Source organism: Trachinotus anak, unplaced genomic scaffold, assembly GCF_046630095.1.
Source record: "Trachinotus anak isolate AG129_WGS33_773 ecotype Australia unplaced genomic scaffold, CSIRO_AGI_Tana_v1 ptg000003l, whole genome shotgun sequence".
Taxonomy (NCBI): Eukaryota; Metazoa; Chordata; class Actinopteri; order Carangiformes; family Carangidae; genus Trachinotus; species Trachinotus anak.
Genome location: NW_027273854.1, coordinates 17,418,214 through 17,437,971, shown reverse-complemented (window position 1 = coordinate 17,437,971; position 19,758 = coordinate 17,418,214). Strand labels below are relative to the sequence as shown.

Sequence of the window (19,758 nt, the reverse complement as noted above, 5' to 3'; positions counted from 1 at the left end):
CTGTTTGCCTCTGTCCCTGGTAACCTGCACATCTAAAGGCTTTATGAATATATTTGTTATTTTCAGCAGAAACATTATGTAATGAGGACAGATAGAAATGCACAAATGGTTATCGAGCCTCAGCTAATCATTACATCCATTCTCTCTAACAGGGCTTATCTTATGTCACATTCTGGGTACAGTGTACAAACAGTGTTTATAGACAAAGTCTCACAAAGTTAAGTCAGGAAAAAAAAAAAGTCATCTTAAGTCAGTCCTCAAATGCCACGTGGACTTATTGGTGTTCTTTTAATTGTGTGATGTTGTTACTCACAACACTAGTTTATGGAAACATAAACTGGTTTGGATTCTCTGGCTGACTTTTCAGATATTTGTTTAATACATTTCTCTCTCTCTGTCTGTCTCTCTCTACCTTAGATCACAACCATCTGAATAATGCAGCCTTGTCTCCCCTGGGTCCAGCCATGGCCTTGTCTCACCCTCATAACAACCTGGGAATCGGCTTCAACAAGTACACCTCACTCAAGGCCGTGGGTGAGTAGGATTACACACACACACACACACACACACACACACACACATGTACGCTGACTACATGGAAACATATATTACAAACACATGTATGCATGTTTGAATGAGGTCAGTGAGACCAAACATTGTACAGTGTAAATAAACCTGAGTTAGGATGACAGAAAACAGAGCATGTCCTCATCCTGATGCACACTCTGAGCGGGAGAGTGGTGAAGGGAGAGCGAGCGCCCATTAAGATAATATATTTTTTATGAGTCTGACTCCCTGTTTAAAAGCTACAAATTATTCCTGATTTCCTCCAACCTCAGGATAACTACATCATGGCAGTCTTGATGTCAATATTATGACCAAGTTATGTCGCTGAGAAGAAAGATAGCACATCTCCTCAGTTTCAGCAATCTCCCCTTCCTAAATATGTGTGTGTGTGTGTGTGTGTGTGTGTGTGTGTGTGTGTGTGTGTGTCCACCAGTGTAAATATATATAACTGAAATCCAGTGTTTTTAAAACAATGACTAAATGATGTTCTTTACCACCACAGTGTGTAAAACAGTGCTGCAGTAGATGTATAGATGCAAAGGGAAGAAATTTCTTCTTCAGTTAGAGGGAAAACCTGTTTGCAAAGCTCTTCTTAGTGAAAGCAGCATAAATAACAAGACTGGAAACAGACTGATCATGTAGCAGAATGTAAACTTTTACTCTGTCTGCTACAGCTAAATACAAACTACTTAAAAGCTGTCACTGTTTAACAAGAGATTAGCAGCTACATATGCAGACACACACACACACACACACACACACACACACACACACACAACAGAAACACACAAAGGGTTGGTTTTATTCTGTTTGAAACCACGTGTTCAAATACTCCAAAAATAAACATAAAGAGCAAAACCAATACAAAAAACAAGGTAAACTGAATCCAACATGGACCTGGACATGCAAAGACAAAAAATTAAATTAAATACAATACACAGCAATTGTGTGTTTTTCCACTAAAACTAATGAGCTACATAAACCATTAGACATATTTATACTGTTTATAGACCCACTTATAGACCCAGGCTCTTTGGATTAAGTGGGTGTTGACTGGTCCCATTCACATCAAGTCAATCTCTGCCAAAACTGCAACACACCACCACTTCATCAAAATCACACACTGGTGTTATCAGTCAGATCAAACTGCAAATGCTACGACACTGGTTTCCTGACATATCTGTGTAACTCAAACTCAGTATATTCCCGTTTCATAAGGCCTCATAAAAAATTATAGTTTGTAAACACAAAGGACAAAAATATTGGGTTAATGAATTGCTTATGACATAGCTAAATAAATAAGTGCAGAAATGTAACTGATGTAGTTTTCAGGGAGCAGGACAGGTCTCTTAATGTTCAGACTTTTTCTGTACTTTGGTCTATGTTTCAGAATTGTCATTAACTACCTCCTGTGATCTGAATGACGTGGTGTTACATGAATGGTGCATTAGCTTTATGAAACTGGGGAAGTCCTGTATTGACTAAAGCATTAGGACATTAGGATCACTGCTGCTGAACAAACATGAAAAAAAATCTGTCTCTGTCAGCCACTATAATGCTGACAGTTAATGACAGCTTGCCTCTCTGTAAATAGTAATTGTAACTTGGCTTGGGGGGATAGGGAGGTACGACGATGGTACTGATGACATAACTTGTACAGGAGTGGTTCACAATATAAAACAAATAATATATGGACATGTTTTTTTTTCTAATAATCATACAGAGTCTAATTTTAGCATTTTTTAAAAATCACTAAATGAGTACAAATAAGCATCACACTCCAAGATACACACGGTTAGTTGGGTATTAGTGGGGAGTGAGTAACAGTATTCTGGACAGCAGCAAGTTCAGGCCTCAAACTTGCCCTCTGGCCACACTGACACACACACACACACACACGCACAAAGAAAACACATAAATAAGCATACACACCATGTCCTTTGACCACAGAGCCTAAACACACACACTTCTCCCTAATGTACAGGCACACATGAGGGGCGCAAGCATAAACATGTACATAGACACACATACACACTTACATACGCTCTATCATCCGATCACTGCAGACAGATAAGGACACGGCGACGATGATGAGAAGCGACAGCCTGACACATGTACATTTACTGTTCTTTGGCACAAAATACAAAACGGAGACAGGGCTGCCCATTATAGCTGAAGATCATCAGACAGAAACTGAACACGTGAGACATCCAAAGTTTCAAAGGACAAGGTTGTTGTCATGTGAGTTTTTGCAGAGCGAATAATGCTCTTTAAAATAATAACAGTGGCACATGTACAGCTTCAAATTCCTGATAATCAACCTGATTTCAGACAATGGTAGAAAAATGCAGGCATCTCATTCCTAGGTAAGAACCATTGATTTAGCTTAAATTCAAACTCTCACTAGCAGATTTTATCAGCGTTTGCAAGCTAATCTAATTAAGCTAACGTTAGCTCCATGAATCGGTTGAAAACACTGTCTCCAAATGACTCTTTAATGTTGCTATTAAAAAAAGCAGGCTATGATAAGGAAAAATATAAGATCAGGCTGTTACTGTATCTTCCTCTAAGACCCTTATTCCACCAAAATTAGCGAGTATAAGTGGGTTTTCCAAGCATGGGTAAACCCGCTAATAAAAGCCAAATCACCCCTTTTCTACTGCCAGTTGAGTTTGCCTTTCTGTTCGGACTGAGGACACACACAACTGCATGGAGCGATGTCATCACGTGCACTTAGAGCACACACACACACACACAGTGGAGGAAGAGTGAGCTGCTAGCCACCCTGCAAACTGCTAAAAGTCTGCAAAAGTGTTGGTACCTCAATATGAGATGTTTCGATTGGTGTTTGTGTTTTTAGAACTTTCGGAGCTGCAGCTCACTCTTTTACCTCTTAGCGTAGTGTAGCCGCGGTGTTTCTGGTGTAACAACACCGTGCTGGACAGGTGACAGGCCTGTGTCTGTGTGCTCTGAATGACATCACATCAGGAAAAAAGGCGAAAATTAGCGGGTTCACCCGGTAGTTGTGTTTACATCAATCCTGATCGGAGCCGATAAATACCCAACGTTAGCGAGTGTTAGCAGATTTTTTGACCAGTGGAAAACATAAACCTCTGTAGTTTGGCTCACATGTTTGCATTTTCAAAAACTGTGCTTTCACTTTTTCCCATTTCAAGAGAAAAGGGCTTACAGGATGAAGATGTGGTTGCCAGAGGCAACTCCACATCTCAGATAACGTTGCTGGACTATACATTTGCCCAAATACAATATAGAGCAAGAGCTGCTAAAGTTAGCTTAAAACTCTGATAGTTTCCAGCACTGGCTTGCACAGTTGTTGAAGTAGCCTTGAACAAGGCCTTTATCTCTAACATAACCTATAATCCTACATATGTAATAACATGGCTTTACTACTGTAGCTAGAGAGTTAGCTAGCAGGATATGTTAAAATATGCTGCTTATGGAGCAGATAAATGTTTAATCTATTTCTTACATCGTTACTATTGTGTTTTCTTTTTGGAAGTCTAAAAAAAAAAACCCTCCAATCTCAAGATACTCAGCACTTCAACATATGGAGAAATCGAAACCTAGTCCTATTGTGTCTTGTTACGACTGCTAAGCTATGTTTAGCCAACGGTCAATTAAGTCCTGCTTTGAAAGAAACATTTAATCACTACTGTAAAATCTAGTTTTTAAAACTCACAGGCAGAAATTGCAGCCATTATGACATTTAAGTGATGACTTACAGGCCACAGTCAACTGGCCTTTTTCAGTGTTTTTTCTTTTTTTTATTTTCGGAAACATGTCATTAACAATCAACATTAAAATAGAATAGGACAGAAAATAATTTCAGATAAGACAATAAAGAGAAAAACTGAGGCCAGCAAATCGAGCTAAGCAAACTGACTGAGCAGGAGAAGAGCAGGAAAGAGAGAAGCACATCTCATTATTCTGCTCAGTGAGTGAGAAACAAAGGCCGATTGCAGCAGCGGCAGCAGCAGCATCCCCCCATCCACTGAACGATGAGCATCAGCCACATTTCACCGAAAAATACTTCAAAATAACAAATCCCTCACACAGTGAGGTGCAATGCTCTTGTCTGTTCTCTCTCGACATCTACGTATCTATGTTCAGACACTGAACTGCTCCTCTCTGCGCACATTTGTTTGGTGAGTGTTCTGTTTTTGTTGTTCTGTCTCTATCTAATACACACACACAAACACACACACATACGCACACACACACGCGCACACACACACACACACACACACACACACACTTCAGTCCCAGTACAGTGGTGTATCATGCTTCCTGCCATCAGGGACGCATGTCCTTATGTGCCTAACATCTAATACAACACAGGTACAACACACACACACACACACACACACACACACACATACACACACACATCAACATGCAGACAGTACATTTTGACACACACTTAAATTCTCATCTTCTTTTATTGTCTATGTCACCAGCTGTTTCTCTCTATCTTCAGTGCACACACCCACATGCATATGCAACATATGAGTAGACTCACTATTAGATCCCAAATAATGACAATGGCAGTAAAATGAATAAAAAATAAAATCAAATAATAGAAAATAGAAAAAACAATGGCATACAGTCATAAAGTGTATCTATTTTACTGCTTTATGTTTTATAAGATGAACAATCAATTGCCCTTTCTTCATGACCATGCCCAGTAACCAAATTCAGGGCAGTGGTGAAATATTTCACCATAAAATAGATTCACATTGTGACAGAAGGTTCAGATCTATTTTTAATTTCTGTCTTATAATTTATTCACCCCACTCAGTAGACTTGATGTACAATTTTAAAGGAATCGTTCAACATTTTTGGAAATATATATTTTGCTTTCTGCCAAGAGTTAGTCGAGACTGATACCACTCTGATGTCTTTCAAGTAAATACAGATTTTCTTTAGCTTTGAAGGTTTATCTTTAGACAGAGCCAGGGTAGCTGTTTCCCCCTGTTTCCACTCTTTATGCTGAGCTAAGCTAACCAGCTGCTGGCTGTAGCCTCATATTTACCACACAGACATGAGAGTGGTATCGATCTTCTTATTTAACTCTCAGGGAGAGAGATGTCATCCCAACATGCTTCAAGTCAACCACCATCATCCTGGTGCCTAAGCCGTCACCTGTGTGTTGTCTGAATGATTACCGCTGTGTAGTGCCCACATGTGTGTAAGCTGCTATTCATTAGGTTTAGCTAAGTCTTCAACACAATCAACCCACAACACCTGACTGTGAAGTTAGACCTCCCTCTGCAAGTGGGTCCAGGATCCTCCCTCCGCCACTGTCCTACCTCACAGGTAGGCTGCAGTCAGTCCATATCAGCTTCTACACCTCCAGCACCACCTGGACTGTGTGATCAGCCCACTCCTGTTCTACAAATGACTGCACTGCATCAACCAGCTCCAATGTCATCATTAGCTTTGCTTTGCAGTGGTGAACAACAACAATGATGAAACTGCTTACAGAGGAGAGGTTGACCTGCACTGTGGGGTAAGACCAACAACTTTCCCCTGAACATAGGGGAAATGAAGGTGGTTACCATCGACTACAGAAAGACACGCTGACCATCAATAGTCAGGAAGTTCCTGTGAGTGTAGATCACAGAAGACCTCTCCTGTACCTCACACATAAAAGCAACAAAAAAGCACAGGAGCGTTTCCACTTCCTGTGTCAGCTGAAGGGGCTGAACCTCCCTCCAACTGTCCTCACCTCGTTCTGCAGCGGCATCACTGACAGCATCCCCACCACCTGCACCACTGACTGGCAAAGTCTCCGACTGTAGGACCTCACAGTGAACAGTGAAACAGCAGGAAAAAAAACATATCACAAAGCACAGTGCACCTGCAGGGCCCTCAGCATCTTAAAGGCCTCCACCCACCGCTTCACCCTACTACTATCCTGCAGGAAGTACCGGAGCATCAGGACCTTCTCTACCAGGCTCTGCAACAGCTTCTTCCCTCAAACTGTGAGAATCCTCAACAGCTTGCACACCCCGACCAGCACCTGCAATCCCCTCCCAAATGCTCCATGAGAATCGATATTTTGCCTCTAGAAATTAACAACAATTCAAATTATTCCGCTAAGCATGAATAGAGGAATATTGGTCTAATTTTCACCACCTCTGTCGTTTCGCTTTAAGAAACTGGCCACCTATGGTACACAGAAACAAAATGTACACACAATCCAATCATCTTTTCACACATGCTTATCAGTTCTCTTGCTGGGCTATAAACAAGACACCAGGTCCAGAGATCCTGGCTGTGTGGGCAAAGTCATGGCTAGGACACACAACAGCTTGGCTGGGACTGCTGACTATTTGCCAAGCGAACCAGCAGGAATCTGGACTAAGCTGCTTCCTTCTTAAAAACATTACAGCGGTTAACAGCTCAAGTTTGATTACTAAAATGTCTCTTGAAAAGCAAGACAAGAGAGGCGAAAATGGAAAAAAGGAAGCAGTAAGTACAAAAGGAATAAAAAAGAATAGAAGAGTGGAAGGGCAAAGCAGATCAAAGAGGTCGGGGAAACTGTGTGGCAGCAAACCTGTGCCAGGTGTGACAGCAGGACTCAAGGCCCGAGCAGCTGTGATGTATCTATCTTAAATGAAGTAGTGAAAGGAGTGAGGAAAAGTGGGATAAAGATGTAAAAGGTTAGTAAGACAGAGATATAATGAACAAACAGAATCTGAGACCAAGAGGAAGAAGAAGTAAACTTAGTAAATTTAATCCAGGTTGGTCCACGGTAGCCATGGAGACAGGCTCATAAATTGTTCATCTTTGTTTTAATTTATTAACCTCATGTTCATTTGGGTGTCATGCAACTTGGAGCTGTTTTCATTGAAGATGGAGTTTGAAAATACAAACAAATACTTCATGTGTGATTCATAGGGCTCGATGCATGTTATTCCCCAGTGAATGTCAGGTCTACAGGAAAGAGAAAAGACAACACAAGACAGAAGGCGGAGGGATTTTCTTGAAAAGGGTGTGAAAGGCTCTGTGCCAGGCAGCTAGGACTCCAAGTTCTGGGCCAAGACAGCCTGAAGTCTTTAATTAAAGTCTAACGATCCAAAACTCTGAGCACTATTGGAGATAATGTAGAAAAATGGCTGTGAAGTTAAATAATATCCAATATTTCTTGATGCAAGATCACCTAGGACAACATTTTTCAAAGGTCAAAGAAGCCAAATTAACAAAATAATTCGATTTTTACAAGGAAACATCTTCCTAACAAGCACAATGAATTACTTTATAAAACATTGTCATGAAAATGTATCCAGGGACTCACTGATGAGGTGTTTCACTCGTTTTAGCAAAAAAATATTTTACACTCAGTGAGAGATTTAATTATTAGATATTTCTGCAGTGTGGTTGCTGCACTTTTTTTTAAATAAGTGCTTCAGGTGAAAAAAATGGGTGAAATAAGTTTTGGTAGATTTTTAACACCACATGAATTGGAGCGATCTCAAATTCCCCAAAAGATGGCTTTGAAGATGAAGGCATTCCTCCAACTTTCTCTGGTTCAAAGTTTTTTTTCTGTTTCTTTTTTTTTTTTTTTTTTTTTGTTTTGCACTTCAGGGTGGAGCTCCTTTATAGGCAGTTATCAGTGATGAACCTGTGGAGACTAATGAGGTAAAACATGTTCTTGAATTCTTCTTCACTATAGTGAGGTGGGAACATACGAATTTGAGGAAACATTTGCAAGTTGTGATTTTGTGGATTCTCTTGCAGGATGTGATGTTCTCTTTATTTAAAACTCCAAAATGTGCAGGACTTTCCTGTTCCATTATTAACAGAGTAAAATGCGCTACCATGCATTGCTTAGAACCCACAGAAAACTATTTTAAATCATGTGGACATCCTGAAGTTTCCAGAAGTATAAAATATATCAGTCTGAATTTCATCAAAATGTGATAAAGTGGTGCAAACGTAGACATAAAATATTTCAATCTGATGCAATAAGAACATGGCATCTGGGGTTTAAATATTTCATTCACTTTATGACGTCATACAGCTGCAAGGAGATGTTGAACAACCAGTTACAGAGCACACTGTCATGAAAAACATGGAAAAAGAGGAAATACAGAGGCAAAATAGAGTGTTTAAGAGGTTAAGGGTGCAGCTCAACATACATTGCGTGGCCTTACATTACAATGGCCAGGATATTGCATATGCTGTCCTCAGTTTATTAAGGTTAGGAGGGGGTGGAAAATGTCTATGAAGAAGTTGTGAATTGGACAGAGAAAATATAATAAAACATAAATGATAGACCACAGGCCAAAACCACCAGAAAGCAGAGAGATTACTTGGTTAGCTCTGGTTCCATTATGATGTTAAAATATATACTGAGCAGGTTTCCCCAGAATAACTGCTCAAACATAATTAAATAACATTAAAAATAGAGCAAATAGAATACAGTATGTTGTCAAACTATGAAATCCTTTGGAGGGCCCAACTTATGCAGTTATAATGCGGTGGCCCAGATTGGGCCCACGGGCCTCGCTTTAGGCTGCTGCTGGATAGAGAGCGAAAAGCTGATGTGGTTCACTATGAAATAAATGAAATACAGGAAGAGAGAACGGAAAAGTAGAGAGAGAGAGCGAGAAAGAGAGAGAGCAGATGGAGGATTCTGTGAAACGGAGAGGAAGGCACATAACACTGTCAGGTGCTACTGCTGACAACATGTGTGGAAACACTCAAATGGACAGCAACAGCAGTTGTTGTGGGAAGAAAGGGTGTGTTTTATTTATTGTTTCTGTGCCGCCCCAGATTTTCCTGCCCTGTCCAGAGACTTGGAGCAGTTTACCTTCAAGTTCTGATGCTGTACTGTAGTTTCAGCCGCGGTGTATCACAGCCAGGAGACGGACACTGTGTCCACAATAATGAATGGACGTTCCCACAAAACTGATTAACACTGAAACTGCACAAAATGTATCTATATCCAAATATTTTTTCAGATATCTGTAGAAATACTGCTGTCGTTCCATGAGCGTCACATTCTGTACACACACATATGTATCAAGCCGCTTATTCCCTTTTCAGTGAGAGAAGAATGTATGCAAATGTGTTCGTTGCCACACAATGCCTGAGTTGCACACACGTGTCCATAAACGTATGAACCCACAGACACAGACACACACTCTCACACATACACACTAATCCTCAACTCGTTCCTATCTTGCAGAATTTGAATTAAAGCAAATCAATTCCCTTATTCATTCCTTCATTCCTAGTCACCAATATTGGGACACTGTATTTTTTTCTAAAGAAAAATATGCCTCATGAAATAGGCCACTTTAATTGTTCGGCTATTTGAGTGATTAAAGTGATTAATTCCATTTTTCTTCCTCTGTTTCCCTTCATGTCTCTTACATCCACTTCCACAAGTCCACAGGGCAAGGACCTCGTCTTGACTTGGGCACGCATTTTGATAACTGATCATATTTAACCTTGGGACAAATACATTTGCTATTGCTGCTGTTTTAAACATGAGCCTGCCACGACTTACAAAAAATAATTACTGAATTTAAATGCATCAAATATATTTAATATTCAATTGAACATTTTATACCTATTGCAGAAACAATAATTACACATTCTTTATACATAAATAGTATAAAAATGGGGTCAGATTTCTTGAACATCTCAAAGACCAGAACTTTAAAGGTCCCAGTATCACTCTCCAGTGGGATGCAAATTCATGAGATGCAAAACAAATTTCAGTTTAGCTCAAATCAGCTGCTTGCATCATCTTGTTGGTTTAACATTTAGATTGATTGATATTAAATTGATTTGTTTGTCCTGGAAGTGGAAATAGTTTAAAATATTAAATATCTTGAATTAATAAAACCAATTTCTATATCAATAAACCATTTAACCTTTAAAGGTGCTTTGTCATGTTTTACGAGAAAAGATCCAGTTAGCAGGGCTTTGTGATAAACAACAATTGGTCACACACTGGTTCTTGTGTTATTTGATGGTGTGAAGAGAAAACCAGGACTGTATTTAAATCCTTGGAGCAGCATCGAGAATTTTACAGAAGGATTAAGTCTGTCTCCATCCTCAACAGCTGGTGTTGAAGTGCCCCGGAGTTACGCAATGGACCCACAATGTGAAATGTTCAATAAGCAATTACCAGACAGTGATAGCGCTGAACAACTCTCTGACGTGTGAGCATGAGACTACTCCTCCAGGTGTTTTCTAGAAGCACAAATATAAGAAGGTGCTCTCAGTCATCTCGGCTACTGTAAATTGTTGGAAATGACTCAGCAGCGGAAAAACAGGCCTCTGCAAAACTTCATCATTTTTTCATGAAAATAAGACTTCTGTTTGTGGTGTTTATCTTTTCATTTGTACAGTAAGTGAATCGCTGTTTAAGCTTGAAAAGAGTCTTAATCAATTTTCTTTCATAAGATATTGGTGTATCAGCAACCTTCCTGTACAGTATGGAGTCCAATCTGACTAATAAATAACCAATAAATGGCTATATCAGATTTATAATAATGACTAAATATGTCTGGTATCGAGGATCCTGTATGTGAGTGTGTGTGCGCGTGTGTTTTGTTTTTTTTTTTCCCTGATTGAGCAGAGCATGATGTTTGTGCATATTATTTCCTAATTTGGTGCCATGGTGACTTTTGTGTGTGTGTGTGCGTTTGTGTTTGTGTGAGAGTGCGTATATGCTTACAAACATCAGGTTTTTTCTGAATGATTACCATCAGGTGGAGTGGCTCCTGCGTGCGCGCAAACACATTTCAGATCGTTATTGTTCAGAGGTGCTCCAGCTTCCTGTGTAATAGCAGAGAGAAATGTGAAGCAACATTCAAGCATGACACCATTTGACAGTCACACAATGAGTCACACAGATGAGCCACCTGCATTGTTAGATGCTGATATTTGGCTGAATGTACGTCGCAATGTCGTGGTAGTGGTGTACCTTCAGTATGCTGGAATTTGATGACCCTCACCTCAAAATGTGTCTTCCTCTGTTCAAGCATTTGATACTAATCCACTGTGATGGATAAAACAATGTTACCTGTGGAGGGAGGGAGATGGCATTAACAGCTCAGCATGGATAGCTGCTAATTTTACACTCATCCTAGACCACCTACCTTTGTGTCTGTACTCATCTGAAGTGATTACTTATCTGTCCAGAGTTTGGACAAGACAGGATGTGAGGATGGACTGAGACAGATGCATGCAGGGACTGATAGTATTTTTAAACAAAATTTTTCTATGAAATGTGGAGAGTGTCTAAGGAAACGTTATTTTTCTAGTATAATGACTTGTTCTGATATCAATCATTTCCACCATTGCAATGCTCATACAGGGAAAGAAAGAAAAATTGCTTAGTACTGGGCATCCCATAGTCATACATCAAAATAAAATTATGTTGCTCAGAGTTAGCTTCCAAATCCACTGCCAGTCCAACGGCAGAAAAAACAGTCACTGCACCAGGCGCATGGTTCAAAAGGGTTGCACTTAATCTCTTAAATAAATATAAATATATATCAATATCAAAATATCAAGTCATAACTAACTAGTCTTGAAGATGAATGAAGAGGTGTGTGTGGTTACAGTTTAGCCTGGTTCCATTTTCAGGTGATTAAATGAAGGTCATGTGTGTAGCACTGTGATCCGGCACAGGAGTCTGGAACAGGTGCACAATGACGACAGTGGTACAATTATGCCAGGATGTGCCCTTAACGTAAATACATTTATACTGTGCGACTGACTTCAGATCAGGCTTTTACTGGTTAGTTGTGCAATGGCTTTCTGCTGCTTTAAGACAGCAATGTGCAAAAAATGCGCCTGACCACACCTCAAGACACCACACCCATGGGTGCTCAGATGGGTGCAAGGCTATTTGCTTTTTAAACGACGTTGCCGCTGGATGGGAAAATGACGACTACGTCGGTCTGAAACTACCAAAGACATTTGAGTCATGCTTAGTACAACTTTGCTCTGGGTGTAAGATGAGGCCATCATCATGTGCATTTTAAATTTGTCAGTACTGTGGTTTATGACCAAATGCCTGCCAAACTGACCTTCCCATTAGCTTCAGCTTTACTTTGTGCTGATGTTAGCATTTCACTCAAAGCACTGCTGTTTAGGTACAGCCTCACAGATCTGCTATCGTGGCTGTAGACTCTTTTTCCAACATCATCCATGCTGAAGCCATAGAACTGCTGCAGAAGCAGCCTTTGAAATATATTTACAATAGACCAGTTTTAACATTTTCAGCACCACAGCTACAGCACAGTGTCAGATATCAGAAGATGAGCACTATAGTTTCTCATCATAACGCAAAAATGTGTTGTTCATATGTTGAATAAGAAAATGACATGTACACTTTGTCTGGACAAACTTTTGAAAATGATGAACCAGTGTTGAGTTCCCAGCTCCATAAACTTAAAGTCTGACTATGATATGAGAAACTGAATCACTAGCAGCACCCTGTGTGTGTCAGACCGTCCTGGAAATGAGTAAACATCATGAAACCCGAGATTACTCCCCTGGAAAGAAGAGGGCCATGAATACGTTAAAAACCTGACTAGTTCAGATTTTGGTGCTAGTTTGACACAATTTGAACCCTGAGTCACCTGCAAAATGAAAAAATGCTGAAGTACTGCGACCAAAGGTCCAACTAGTTCTGACAAGGACTGAACTAGAAGAGGAAACTGATGTCTGATATCAAGAGGATGCAATAAATGTTCAAACAGCTTTCCATACATATGTCAATCAAATAGTGGTGCCACAAGAAAAGTCAGAGGATCACCAAAGTCTGTAGGACTCATTCTGTGATCATGAATCAATGTACAGAATTTCATGGCAATCCAAGCAACAGCTGTTTTGACATCGTTTCGTCTGGTGGTGGACTGACCGGCCAGCCAACATCACCATCAATAAAACCACACCACTATCATGGCTACAGATTTAAATGGCCCTAAATTTGGTGAAGGGTGCACAATCACTTGCATTGGATTCAAAACACACATTTTAAGACTTGGACTTGACTTGGGATTTTAGCAGTGATTTAAGGCCTCGCTGAATAACACAGAATAACTTCGACCCTTCTCTGTGACACACTGGAGGTCAGTGCTGACGCCTGTCGGTCACTGTACAACCTGCATAACTTGAAATGTTTGAATTTTACCTTCCTTACAGAGAAGCCTGCTTCCAGTTCCACATGTCAGAGGCAACACAGTTGAGTAAATGTGAACTGTTCTCAGTGGTGATAGGACACTTACAAATGTCCTCACTTCAGCCTCTTTCTTCTTACCTTGGATTATCCTCTTCTATTCAAGAAGATTTTTCCTCTTTTTCTAAATAATGTTTTCACAGTCAGTTTTATCAGCACACAGTGTAAGTCATATAATACAGGACATAACCATCACTTTGGTGTAGTTACCCACATCTTAGCTATTTAATAACAAGTGCAGTTATAATGTTTTCAATGTAATAAAGTTTTATTTAATATTAAAAGTTGCATCCAAGAACAGAAATATAAAAACATTAACATAAACAATAACAACATACATTTTCTTCAGACCATGCTCTATCAGGGACGGGGGGCATGGGGTAAAGGGAAGGGTAGAGAAGGAGGAAGGGGGTTGGGGGTGTTGGAGGGAAGGGTAGAGAGAGGGAAGGGAGGTGGGGGTGTTGGAGAGGGGAGGGGGGTTAAAGGGAAGGGTAGAGAGAGGAAAGGGGGGTGGGGTGTTGGAGAGGGGGGAGAGATATTCAGAAGAAGGATTTTTTGAGGATGCTGTTCCTGGACAAGCAGTAACCATTGGCCTGCTCGTACAAGTGGCTCCTGTTCTTTCCATACATATCTTTGAGTCTGCAGGCCTCTCTCTTCCTCTCCATGTCATCCTGTTTCTTTACAAACAGTCCCGACTTCAGCCTCTTCTGCAGCCAGTGCAGGGCCCTGGAGGACTTTGATGTAGCTGTTCATTCATAGGGGAAAGAAAAGGTGATGAGAATATTAAAAGATGCAGCATTAGATAAGTAGAAAAATGCTATTTGAAACAAATGGATACAAATGAGTTACATACTCTCAGACTTGAGGCTTGTTCTTTCAGCAGTGGGCTGGAGGGTGCAGTCAGTTGGGTGGATCTCCTCTTGAACAGTCACGCTGTGTGTTTCCTGTTCTCCAACCCAATTGTTAATCAGAGTCTTTCTTTTACTCTGCTCCTCGCTCCTCACCTCAGAGGTCAGGCTCTTTAAGCTGGTTTCAGCCTCCTGAGCCTCCTCGCGCCTCCTCTGCTGCTCCTTCTTCAGATCACTCAGAGTGAATCTGGGTCTTGTGATGGGCTCCTCCTTTACCATCATCACTTTTTTCCATCGAAGCCTCTCGTTTTTAAGTTCCTCCAGTTTTTGTTTTTCATCATTTGCTCTCCTCTTTGCCTCCTCTCTCTGGTTGGCCTCCTGCCTCCTCCTCTCCTCCTCAACTGTTTCTCTCAGCCTCCTCATTCTTTCAATTTCTTTGTCTCTCTCTTCTTTTTCTCTCCTGCATCTCTCAAGCTCTTGCTGAGCAGCTCTTGTCCTTCGCTCCATCTCTATTTCTCTCAGCTCTCTGAACATTTTTTCTCGGAGATGCCTCATTCTCTCCTCAGGGGTCAGGTTGCTGATGCTCTCAGTAATCTCCATTTCAGCGTGGAGTTGACTCTGGTTCCTTACCATGTTGCTCTTGTTCACTTGTACAGGTGTGCTCACTCTGTGTCTGTGTCTTGCAACGGTGTTTGGTAAAGTGGTGCCAACAGAGAGGAGAACAATACAATAAGAACAGTGTTGGAACCTTGGAACAGTTCCATCCATTATTACGATGCTTTTATTTCATCACGCTTCTGCTTCTGGAATGATCAGTGTGTTAGTGCAGATCTCCAGTAAGCAAATGTGTAATATGCTTCAGCCACTGTAAAAGCACTTTTAAAAAGTACCCCACGAATGTAGCAGTTGAGGGTGTCATAAATGTTGAAGGTAACCAAGCTCTAAAAACACTGGAACCTACATTTCCCATAATGCAACTCCCCACACCTCTAGTTTGTAGCTCAGACTTTGTCAAAAAATTGTAGTTGTCATGCTGTCACAGACTAGTCATAGCTTTCCCAGAGCCACATAAACATAATACAACTTTTCACAGGCTGAGCTGTACTCATCATCACTAGTAACTTGACTCTGACATGTAAAATTGTTGGAGTGCAACTTTATAGACTCTTGCTTGTGATTTTAGAATGAGTCTGTGGCTTGCAATTGACCTCAGAAATTCAATAAATTCAATGTTTTTAGCCACACTAGCAGCATGGTCATACTGGTGCAATGGTGATGTTGGTTGGAGGGTCAGTAAGTTGTTCAGTCGGCCCACCGTTTTGATTCAGAGTGAAACAGTTGGACAAATATTCAATAGATTTAAAGTTAAATCAGTACCCCATCATTACATCAAATTTTCTATTTGTCCAATAGTGTTTCTTATGACTAAATACCTGCAAAACTAACACAAAAACTGTATTCATTAGCCTACATATTGGCCAATGTTAGCATGCTAACACATCAAACTACACAGAAACTACAGAGAACAAGGAGAACATTATATGCATTGTCATTGAGAGGCCACCAAAATTAAAGAAACTCAGACAACACAATATACGTATGTGTTATTTGAAATGTATCCACAACCATTTTGGATTCAAGGCCTCTCCACAAGATAACAATCCATCTAGCTATTAGCTGAAAATGTTACTGTGACCACCATGAAAGCCAAAAACCAACCATTACAGCTGTCTTGCTTTGAGGAAACATCTGGTGAGTGAAACATGGTGTACAGTTGCGCAATATGCTTTATGTTTTAATTCATTAATCATTAGTGAATATTATACCAATGAGAGTGACTACAATCTCTCAGTATAACTTGGTTGTCAAGGGGCGCTATCCACCCCTCTTTTGACACCCCAAGCACCACAGCACAACATAATACACAGTGTGTGCCAAACTTCCTGAGGTTTCAAGCATCCCACAGGGTTTGATTAAAACTCAAAAGCTTCACTATTGAGCATCATCAAGGTCTTAAGACCTTTCTCACCAAATTTTAGGTGGATCTGGTTAACCTGCTAGGAGCCGTTTGTATAGGTAAAGGGACAGGGTATAGGTATAAGTATGGGGCCAAAAACTTCCAGTTGCCAGCACATGCATTTTGACAATGAGTCAGTATTGGCCGGTACAAGTGTTCAGGCCAGGACTCCTATCCAACATGTGAAACTTGGAAACAAATCTGATGATGTGAAGTCGAGTTATAACTGTTTCTTTTTTATCTGAAGTTTAGAGCAGATTTGACCATGCACAGTGTCCAGCTGCTAACCACTTCCTGTTTCCTGGCAATACATGAAAATTGAATGCCTCACCACAGATGTGAAACAGTGGGGCTTTTGTTTTGAAGGGGTGCACCTTGCCACACCCATGCCCAAGACCCATATCAGACATTTTCACCACATCTGACACATGCCAACCTTTGAGTTTTGGAGCATCGCAAGCACCTAATTTTTGCTTTTAAAGATATAAAATAATAATAATAACAATAATAGTAAATATAATCATAATTATAAAGATGAGACTGGAAGAGCAGAAGGAGGAGGAGCAGGAGGAGGACTAGATGATGAATGAGAGATGAGCTTCCTGCAGTAGAGACAAGAGATGTGGTTTTAAGTCCATACAGCTATGAGACATAGTAGAGTTTTAAAATAACTCTGAGTGTGTTGTGTTGTGTGTGTGTGTGTGTGTGTGTGTGTGTGTGTGTGTGTGTGTGTGTGTGTGTGTGTGTGTGTGTGTGAGCTGTGATTCACCAACACATACTCTGAAACATACTTTTTTGCAAGAGGTGTGGAAATGTAGGATTTTTTGCTATACCTTGTGTGTGTGTGTGTGTGTGTGTGTGTGTGTGTGTGTGTGTGCGTGTGTGTGTGTGTGTGTTTGTGTGTGTTCAGTTGCTGAGGTGATTTACAAAGCCTCTAGAAGTGAACAGCTTCTCTCACTTGGTTTGATCAGCTGCTAAGTGAATCAGAGAGAACAATGAGATGGTCAGAGAGATTGTTCATTGTTTTAAGGCCATCTGGAGCAATGCCCTGAGAGGGGCCCACACACACACACGCACACACACACACACACACACACACACGCACAAACACACACACACACACACACAAACTAATTGGCTGTTTAATATAACATGTGAAAAGATGTGTCTATGTGAGATGAACTTTTTCTTCACCATCAGTTACAAAAATAAAACTGTTACTTTGCACTGAATAAAACTGCTTATCATTAGTATCCTGTAATTACAGCTTGATACACCACTGACTGATTTTATCACTAATTGTCTCAACTTTTCATTGCTGTAATTTAACCATGACTCTGTTTTGCTTTCCCCTCCTCCCCTGTCTTTCTGCCCCCACCCATCATCCAGATACGGCTGCGAGAGACTACTACAAGAGCTACCCAATGGTAGATTACACACATCGCCAGTCCCCTCCCACTTTCCAGCCAATCAACTTCCATCCCAAGGACAAGCCCTTCCTCCCGCCACCCGACATCCATGCGCCACTGGCCATCACCATCAATGCCTCCCAAATCCCCAAGCCTAAGATCTCCAAGACCAACACCCACCCGCTCACCTCCAGCTCAGCCTTCAAAGTATGGGACCCCAGTAAGAGCCATGCCCCACACCCGGTGGGCTCCCACATGACCCTCCAGGGGCAGCAGCATCATCCCATCCAGCAGCAGCAGCATCAGCCGCTGCACCAGCAGAATAGCCGTCGCCAGGCCTACTCCAACAAGAGGCAGTTCAGCATCGAGACACTGCCGGAGCTCTTCTCTCAGCCGCTGGGCTACGGCCACTCGCCACACATGCACCCGAAGCACAAGGGACTCCCCACCAACAGCAAGACCGAGGTCACTGTCTGAACATGGGGGTGAATGGGTGAGCAGACAGAAGAGGAGACAGTAAGGGAAATGTTCAGATATCTTTTATATCCACGGCCGTCATGGCGAGACGGGGGCAAGAAATATCGTATCTGGAATTTTTTTAACTGCATTCTCCGCATCACTGTTGACAATACTAATGATAATGTGAGTGATATCCTCTGTACTTTCATTACCACTGGATCATAACAACAGCAGCAGCAGTGAAGCTGTGCAGGTGGTGGTTTGGCAGGTGCTGGCTCTGACTCTTTGAACCCGACGGCTCTTCTAAATAATTGAGTGGCCTCTCAGTGTGTTGGCACAGCTCTGTCCTCCTTCTCCTCTCGACCCCCCCCCCCCTGCACGTCAATGACACCATGCGCAAAATGTTCAAAAAACACTGAAGACACTGTTTACCACACAAACTAAACCAGACTCCGAGGCTGTCAGTGAGCCTGGTAGGAGAGTGTTTCCCCTAAGACTTTGGCTTCCCATCAGCAGAGACAATGCCATTGTGTTGTCAGCTCCCATTGCCCTCCAGCACTCCGGAGAGTGAGATATCAGCCTGGCAATTTATACCAGGGAGGAGGGTGGTGGTTTTGGGGTGGGGGGGTTTTGTTCATCTTATTCCAGGGGCAAATGAGATGAGAATGATCTGAACCATGTGCACACACGCACACACACACACACACACACACACACACACACACACACACTGCTCACTTTTCAACAACTACAGAAGGTTCCCAGCAGTGTCAGAGACCTCTGGCGCACAAGCAGACACACACACTTTTCTCTCCACATGCTGATCCTCACAAACTGGGGAAATGAATCAGCAGCTTTTTTTTTGTCTGTATTTGTAGTGGTTTCTTGAGCAGCTAATACCAGCTCCTGTCTATTGTGTTGCTACAGATGTTTAACTCTAAAAAAAAAAAAACCCCAGGATGTGTTAAAATGACTAAAAAAAGGGGGGAGGGGGCAAAAGAGCCCATGTATCCAGAAAGGTCATTTCAATGTCAATGCATTCTCTCTTCACACAAAGAGTTTCACAAATGAGACTTTGTTGAAGACAGAGAAATATCAGCCAGTGCTGCATGCTGGCACAGGCATTTTGTCCCCCAAGATCCACCATTCCAGTAATGATTAACTCCATGGTGTGTGTCTGTGATGTAGGAAGAGAAAGCAGTGATGCGTTACAGGAACACCTTT

General features: G+C 41.3%; 2 protein-coding genes across 2 annotated transcripts; one reads left to right on the top strand and one right to left on the bottom strand.

Moving 5' to 3' along the window:
• Positions 1-234: 234 nt before the first annotated feature.
• On the top strand, positions 235-19,072 carry LOC139618346 (protein shisa-8-like). The gene is made up of 2 exons (XM_071474205.1): positions 235-534; positions 18,056-19,072. The coding sequence occupies exons 1-2, from the start codon at positions 465-467 to the stop codon at positions 18,550-18,552; spliced, it is 567 nt and encodes a 188-aa protein (XP_071330306.1). The 5' UTR covers positions 235-464; the 3' UTR covers positions 18,553-19,072.
• LOC139618344 (uncharacterized) lies at positions 13,795-16,363 on the bottom strand. Its single transcript, XM_071474202.1, has 2 exons — positions 14,655-16,363; positions 13,795-14,546 (listed from the first exon to the last, which is right to left on the bottom strand). Exons 1-2 carry the CDS (start codon positions 15,415-15,417, stop codon positions 14,341-14,343), a joined length of 969 nt encoding a protein of 322 aa, XP_071330303.1. The 5' UTR covers positions 15,418-16,363; the 3' UTR covers positions 13,795-14,340.
• Positions 19,073-19,758: the final 686 nt, after the last annotated feature.